The sequence below is a fragment of the Xiphophorus hellerii genome, chromosome 3 (assembly GCF_003331165.1).
Source record: "Xiphophorus hellerii strain 12219 chromosome 3, Xiphophorus_hellerii-4.1, whole genome shotgun sequence".
In the NCBI taxonomy this organism is placed as follows: Eukaryota; Metazoa; Chordata; class Actinopteri; order Cyprinodontiformes; family Poeciliidae; genus Xiphophorus; species Xiphophorus hellerii.
In genome coordinates, this window is record NC_045674.1 from 16010450 (window position 1) to 16018714 (window position 8265).

Genomic DNA, 8265 nt, shown 5'->3' on the forward strand with positions numbered 1-8265 from the left:
ATGTATTATTTGTGTAGATTAGAGAAAATCCAAAATGAATTTAAGCTTTGTGCACCCAATTTTTCTTTTTCAGTACAAGATGTTCAAAACATGAATAATGCCCAACTACTTGCCCCAATGAGGAATGTATGCAAACGTCTCGTCAGCACTTTATGCCACTCACACAATCCAGGATTTAAAATGTCAAGTCACTCACAACAAACCCAAAGAAGATTCAAATCTGTTTTTATTAAACTGTCAGACAAAAATCCATATAAAATTCAGTTTCCAACATCTTTTTAAGGTATCACCAAAACTGCATTCATCTAAGTTGAATAAATTCAAATATGCATCGAGCAGCAACAAAGAGTAATCAGTGGTTCAGCAACAGCGACAAGAGTCTGATTAGAAACTATGCAATAAAAATCATTCAGTTTTATTTGTTCTTGCAGCAATGCTTTTCATGTGATGATAATTTTACACCAGCAGTAGATGAAGCTACAGAGTGATCTACATTTTTAATATCCCTTCAGTATTTGTTTGTGCTCAGTGACTGTAAACCACCTCTGGAGCAAGCTTACAATTTCCAGAAATGGATATTTTCCTGCCAGTGTTATATGCGTTTAAGGGATGGGGCATATTTTCTTCTTCTTTTGGCCCTTCTTAGTCGCTTTGGTGATGGCTTTCATGACATTTTTGCTGAGACACTGTGGAATCTCTTCACGCGAAGTCATCTTGCAGCAGCGGCGAACAACAGGAGAGCCAGACTTGTTTGACGAACACAGACTCTGGGATATTTCTGCAAGCTGATTTGATTGAGAGAAAAAGTCCATATGGAAAGTATAAGAAATTCAGGTATAGATTATTAATTAACACAATAAAACGTTTTAGTGTGAATTGTTTTTGAACTAATCCCTTTAGATTAGATTCTTCAAACTTACATTTAGCTCAAAACAACTGTTTCTGTCTTGCTCCGGCAGGGGGCAGCATCGGGTCTTCAGTTGAAAACCGACAGGAAATCTGCACACACGTCACTTTGTTATTGATATCACCAAGTTCTTATACACGTACACCTAAAAAAATATAATTGAGAAGTTAATTTATCTTAGCAAATGAATTCATTTATTTGTCATTCAATACACTCATATTTATTTCTCTTTTTCATCAAGGCACGTATTAAACGTCTGCATTCAGATCATGCTATATACATTCTCTATGATTTTAGGCTCAGGTCAGTTTGCTGTCTAATCAAGGGGTAAAGCAACCGTGTAAGCAAGTTTTGGTACTTATGGCAGTGTGGACAGGTGGCAAGTCCTGAAGAAAAATAAGATCAGCATCTTTATAAAGCTTGTCAGAGGAGGGAAGCATGAAAAGCTCTATAATTTCCTTGTAGGCAGCTGTGCTGGCCTTGGGGTTGATAAAAACAAACTGGACTAACACCAGTACATGACAAGACTGTAAATCATCACTGACAGAGAAACCTTCACACTTGTATTTTGTGCCTTCCCTTCGTTCTTAAAAACTTACTTGCTTTAAATTACAAATTAAATGAAACAGGTAATAAAATGTACTTCTACCTGAAAAGAGGACTTTGGATTGCCCCCTCTTGGACCAGGTTAGACACTACTGACGTTGTCTCTGGTGCAGAACTGGCTTAAGCTCAAGGAATCCAATGGTTGTAGTCCATCTTTTGTAAACATTTGTGGTCGCTCTCGAAGGCCTGACTCCAGTTGTGAATTTTCCCTAAACTCTTTAATAAATTTTGCTTTATAATCCTCTCAATCCTGTTGCTGGTGCATGTTTTTCTACCACCCTGTTTCCTTCCACTCAACTTTCTATTAATATACTTAGATACAGCACTATATGAACAACCAGCTTTTTTACCACTGCCCTTGTGTTTCTTGTGTCTTTGTGGACGGTGTAAATGACTCTCTGGTAGACAACTGGTAAACTAGCAATCTTTACCATGACTTTGTAGGCCATAGCAGAACATTTCTGTATGACATATCTTTTTATTAGTTTCATGAAAAACTAAATTTTCTGAGAAACACAATTTTGAATTTTTAAACTATGCATCTTTTTAAACTATGTACGCCAATCATAAAACCTCTATGACCTTCAGTTTTAGAAAGTAAATTACTAAAATTATTTTACTTTTTGTCATACTCTAAATATTTAAAATTCATCAATATTGATTTTCTGCAATAGTGGAATAAATATATTCAGAAGAAAAAATAAACATAGAAAAACCCCAGAACATACTGCAGTCCCACCTGTTGTTGATAGTCTCGGTATCACACATCTTGCTCAGTGTGGGTTCCTCGGCAGCAGATGTCGTGTTATAAAGTGGATCTGAAGAAATTGACTGGAAACAACTGTACTGATCATCTGCCTGGCAACACTCCTGTCCACCATTCCTAACCGAGCAGTACCTATTAAGCTCCTCACGCCACTGAAACAAAACCAGAAATTTCCATCAAAATCATTCAGTTGACATAAAGTATATTTTGAAAGCTTCTTGTACCTTCTGTTCGGCACAGATGAGCGCTCCCTTCTTCTTTTTGCAGCACTGCTTGAATCTCTTTTCCAGGCGGTTGATGGTCTTCACCTGATGGGCCAGCAGCTCGTAGCCTGAGTGCGGCAGACACTTGGTAGTGTAGAGAGGCCGGCGTTTCTGGTTGCCACACAGTGACTCAATGTTATCTGCTGTAGGCCTTCCAGGAGGAAAGTTGATGTCGATTTTTTGGGAAGTAGGTGCGTTGAGTTCTGGCCTTTCTCCACGTAATGCTCTCATATTAGATCGACTCATCTGAATCCTGCAATCCAAGTGGCACAAATCCAAATATTTCTTCATTCAAGCTATAGAAAGTTCATAAAACAGAGAACTGTGTTTTGCAATTTGTCTCACTTCCCTTTCTACCATATGACTTATTATTCGTAGAGACTTCTCATTTGAGTTATCTGTTACTTGATGAGGCAGATGTTATACTCTGAGCTTTAGTGGATAATTTATCATTTGGCACAACTTTCAGAATGTTTTTTATCTAAGACACTTAATTTCATTACGCGTACAGGCCGCCTGTCTTGTTTCTATTCCTGCAATCACACCAAAATGAGGTATTCTAGATCTAATGGCCTAAATAAACATTTTGTCAAATTAAAACCACAAACATTAATGTACTTTATAGGCCAACACAGTGTAGTACATAATTGTGAAGCAGAAGAAAAATGATACAAGGTTGAAATAATACAAATAAAAATCAGAAGCAGAAAATCTCCATTCAGCAGTCAAGAGGATCATGGTAACTCTTGGGAAGCTGCAGAGACTTACAGGACTCTGTCAGCAGGAGAATCATTACTTAACCTTTACTTATTTATTAAAAGAAAAGGCCATTGTTGAAAGAAAGCGATAAGAAGCATGTGGAACAAGGTGATCTGGTCAGAAGAGAGCAAATTTGAACTGCTTAGCATGAATGCAAAAGGTGAAGTGTTTGTTTCAGCACTCTGTGCCCAGGCCTCTCTGCATTTTGAATCTAGTTCTCTAGATACTACAACTATTGTAGTTTAAATGTTGCAGCAAAATGTGGTTCTACAAAGAATTGACTCAGAGGATATGAATACAAATGTATGCCACATTTGGGTGTTCGTTTCTAAAAAAAATAATAAAAAATTCAAGCAATAAATCAATTTTCTACTTTCTGTTGGGTTTTTACTAAAAATCAAGCTGAAGTTTGTGGTTATAAAGTGATAAAATGTGAAAAATGTACAGCAAGTGGCATTCCTGTTGACAGACCTTGGGCAGCTGTTTAGGTTGAAGTGGAAGTTTTGTGAAGAGCTAATCTCCTCCACAGGTATCTCCTCTGATGGCTTGTAGTTGGGATTTTGGGCATCGTTATTGAAACAGCTCAGTCTGCTCATTCCTCTCTGCCTGCAGCATTCATAGAGCCGATCTTTCACAGATGAATCCTCTTCACAGAACAGCTCAACTGAATGCTCCCACTGGAGAAAGCACAGACAAAATACTGAATGTTGACATGCTGTAAGACGCAAATGCTAATGGAAAATCTGCAGCATGGAGACATTTTGTTGCACAGCATCCCAGGAAACATTTTGAGGCACATTTTACCCAAATTTTTTAGCAGAAAGAAAATGCTCAATCTCAGGGAAGTTTTATGCTTCTTTTCATATTCACATTAATTCAAGTTCAAAAAGTAAAGAAACCTATTCAAGGAGTAAAGTTCAACATCATCTCATGTTTTTCATTTTAAATTGCATCAAGATGGATTGATTGCAAAACAACAGACAAAGCACGTCATTTGATTGAAAAACTTGCTGAGTCTGCTGTTACGAAAAACTTACCGCTTGTGTTGCACAACACAGCGTCCCTTCAGTCCCCCATGTCTGGTTCCCTTTGCAGCATGTGCTGAACCACGACTCCGCATTATTGACAGCTGTGGCCATACGCTTTTGTTTGCTAAAACCAGAAGGAGGAAAGTAAGAGTCTGGGTAGCGAGGCCGATGGTCGGCGTGAACACAGATGGCCTGGATGTTGTCAGGTGTCGGTCGGCCGAGGGGAAACTGGACAGGATAACTTTGAACAGGAGGGAAAGAGCGGGGCCGAAAACCTTTTAGGAAAAGACAAATGGCGAGCAGTTAATTGTTTTGTTGTTGGAGGTGTTGCACGCTGAGTGAGTTAAACAAAAGACAAAGCAGAAAATTCATACCTCTTGGTCCTGGTTTACCATCTGATGCAGAAGGTTTTGACCAGAAGAAAAAAAAAAGCATACACTGTTAAGCTGGATGATTAGGATGGATGAATGCATGTGATTAAGACATCAAAGGTTATTTACCTGTTCTCTGCACTGTGAATAAAAAGTGGAAGAAAATTGTAGTATTTATTTTGTTATTCAGGAAAACATAAGCTTTTTAAAGACTGTAAGAAGATAAACTGTACCGTCAATATTTAGAAGCTCTGACAAATCTACTTCTCTCTGCAGCATGAATGAGTCTGGTTCCTGCAGAACTGAAAAACACATTTGATTTCAAAAAGACTTTTTATATACCAATGCATTTTAACTGGTTAAAAAAAGACCAGAGACAACATAAGCTGAAAAACACAAAACACATTCCGAAAGAGCCACTAAATTCCACAGATTAAATGTACACCAGATGACAAAAATAAATGTATGAGTAAATAAGATGGACCCACAAAACAGCACCCCAGTCATATATCTGGTCATTAATAGCTTTTTGAAATGATGGCGAAATTTTTCTTTAGGCCATTAAATAATTCTTGTTATAGCTGACCTGGCCTGAAGTATAAGCCAAAAAGTTCCTGCTTAGGATCTCCAGGCCAGCAGGGGGAGCCCAAAGAACTTGTTTTCTTGTTATTTATAGCATCTTTATCAAGATTGATTCAACTTTTAATATATTTTATTGTTTTTTATTGCAGGTGTAATATGTATTTTGAATTAAATGTACATTACTGGTTCTTAAATTAATTTAAAATAATTACATTTTATTTAATTAATTGATTTATTTAAATAAATCTCTATTTATTTAAATAGAAATTGTCAAAATTTCTATTTTGACAATTGTAAACATCCAAACTGAAATTCTAATAGATTGATGGTTAAGTTAGTCGACTAATACCTTGTAAATACAAAAGTGTATTCTCCCTTTTTTGTGTGGCTTGTGTCATATTTAATGCCCATTGCAACAGTTGCAGTCAATCAGACGTGGCTCTTCTTGTTTACTCCCTTGAGTTGAGACATGGTAAATGAGTGAGTCAGAGAAACAGCCCAAACCTAAGTTCAGATCCCTCCTTCTAAAGCTTTACCCAAAGAGTTATTTTTCTAACAGATAAACAAATCCACGGGTAGGATTGTCAGTCAGTTTAGGGAACTATTTTTTTATCTTGCTGGATGAGCAGAGTGTACAAATAGTTTTTCAATTCAAAAGGTTAAACTCATAGATTATATAAATCCATACACCATACTAATATACTTCATTTGTTTGTTTCTGTCCATTTCAGGTTATGTCTTAAAGCAAATGAAAACCTAAAATTTTGTTTCTCATAGAAAAAAGATTGTTACAAAAGATAAAAATGGAAAAGGTAAATACTTTTAAAACTGAAATTCAACGTTCTGGTCGACAAAATCATGAGGACTTGTCCATCAGACAGGCATAGACACCCTCCTAAAGATTGCTAAAGAAACTTGCTGTTCTGACAGGTATGCTTCAATATGCATTAGTTGAAAGTTGAGTGGAAGGAAAACAGGTGGTAGGAAAAGGTGCACCAGCAACATGATAGCTGAACCATTGAGGAGATTCTGGGGAGATTCACATTGGCAAAAAGAAAATGCAAAACACCAAACTCAGCAATGCAGATGAGTCGAAGTTTTCTATTAAAGCAACCTGAATTCCCTGAAAACCTCAAGTTGGTCAACTTCATGTCAGACTGCAACCAAAAAGAGCCCCAACCAAGTATTCAGTGGGTATACTATTGGTTGGTTCAGTGTCATATTTTCTGGAAATCTGGACTGTTAGGTTTTCATCAACAAAATTAACAAAAAATAATCATAAATAACATAAATAATCAGTGTCACTCCATGTGTAATGAAGGGAAACACACCTTGATCGAGGAAGTCAGGGGATATTGTGACCTCACGCTGAAGACAACTTTCAGCATCTGGAAAATGGCAAACAGAAGGAATGAAAAAAGTTATGTAACATGGGCTGTTTTGATGCCAATTACTGCATAACAGACTACTTGTAATTCTCCACTGAATAAAATGCAGAGGCAACACAAGAAGTCTACATTTTTTTAAAGAATGATTATAAAATCATTATTCTAACAAAAAAGCTGAAATATAAGAATTTATTTGTAAAAAAAATATATCCTAGTATATATATATATATATATTTCAGAAGACTAAAAATATATAAAAGTTTGGAGGAAAGATAACGTCTAACAAGTACTTTTTTTGTATTGCCGACCCAGCATGAAGGCTCTCTCTGCTGTTGTGACGAACAAATATGGAGTCCTGCCAGGAAACACAACAACTCTAAGAAAAGGAGGGGAAAACATCCGGACCAACCTTTGCAGGCTGAGCTCAGTAAGACCAAGAGCGACGCGGCGGCGAAAACTAACTCCCAGGAGGATCCCATGATCGTGTCCGTCCCGCTGCGAGTCTCCTGCTGTACGGAGAGGAATATCCTGACCCAGTTATTTTGGCAGGTCACAGGCCGCCCAGGAAACAGCCCGGTCCGTTAATTGGTCCGACAGAAGCTGCTGCGCTGTCTGTCTGTCTGTCCGTCTGAGAGCTCAACCCTTCCGCAACCGGACCCACGTTTTCACGGTAGCAGCTGGAGCAGCAGAGGCGGAGTGGGGAGGACTTGGGGATGGGAGGGAAGTTTTACAGCATGACTCATAAGAATTTTTTTTTAGATGTAGGATTTGGTTGGATTAAAAACTGAGAACCCACTATGTTAAAAGGTAGCATGTCTGAACCTGTCTCTTGTTCTACTTTTGATCAGGATGGTTATTAAGCATTCAACAGGTACTTCATCCCAAATCCTCGTCTACATCATAAGGGTGTCATGGCTTTGTGGGCTTCTCATAGGTTCATGCACAACACTCGAGTTAAACGGAGGCATGCAGGGATGTATCAGACACACATCTTCCTTTTGTGGCATCATGAAAGAAATCAGCCAAGCTTTAAGAATTGTGGCTCTGTGCCGATCTGGTCTAACCCAGGGTACAATTTCCAAATACCTTCTTCTGTTTAAACAATTGCATGGGAATGTCTGACAATCACGATGCTCAGGAAACAGATGAATTGTGTCCAAGAGATTAAAGTAGTTTGATGTGAAATGTGTGTGTAAGTCTCACAACAAAGCCAAAAGGGCCTTGTGAAGCCATTAAGACAGTTCTTTATCTAGATCACATCAACATGTGCTGAAAAGTTGCTCAGAGAGGAAGAAGTCATAAGCCACCATGAAAAACTAGATGTCATGATCCTCATGTTTATATTGGTAATTCCTTAGTTCTTTCTTGTTTACTACTAGTAGTGTTTTGTGCAATGAACCCTCTAGGGACAAATTTTTCTTTTGCACTACCTGGCAATACTTCTGCGTTCCCTCACAATGAGCTTACTGCAATATTTGCTGGCCTATTTTGTATATAGTCACAAATGTCGATTTAAAATGTCAAATATATACACATATAAAGAGCCTCAGTAAAAACGTGTTTATTCTTAACTCTTTGGTGCAAAAAATGTGTTG

At 37.7% G+C, this 8265-nt stretch overlaps 1 protein-coding gene across 2 annotated transcripts; it reads right to left on the reverse strand.

Annotated features, from left to right (window-relative positions):
- Nucleotides 1-208: 208 nt before the first annotated feature.
- On the reverse strand, nucleotides 209-7356 carry LOC116717065 (extracellular matrix protein 1). 2 transcript variants are annotated; one of them, XM_032558136.1, is made up of 11 exons: nucleotides 7080-7356; nucleotides 6614-6670; nucleotides 4934-5002; nucleotides 4830-4841; nucleotides 4704-4724; nucleotides 4339-4604; nucleotides 3773-3978; nucleotides 2504-2795; nucleotides 2253-2431; nucleotides 921-999; nucleotides 209-785 (listed from the first exon to the last, which is right to left on the reverse strand). In XM_032558136.1, exons 1-11 carry the CDS (start codon nucleotides 7147-7149, stop codon nucleotides 603-605), a joined length of 1434 nt encoding a protein of 477 aa, XP_032414027.1. In that variant the 5' UTR covers nucleotides 7150-7356; the 3' UTR covers nucleotides 209-602. The 2 variants fall into 2 exon arrangements, with proteins under 2 accessions (XP_032414027.1, XP_032414028.1); XM_032558137.1 differs by lacking the exon at nucleotides 4830-4841.
- Between the last annotated feature and the right edge of the window lie 909 nt (nucleotides 7357-8265).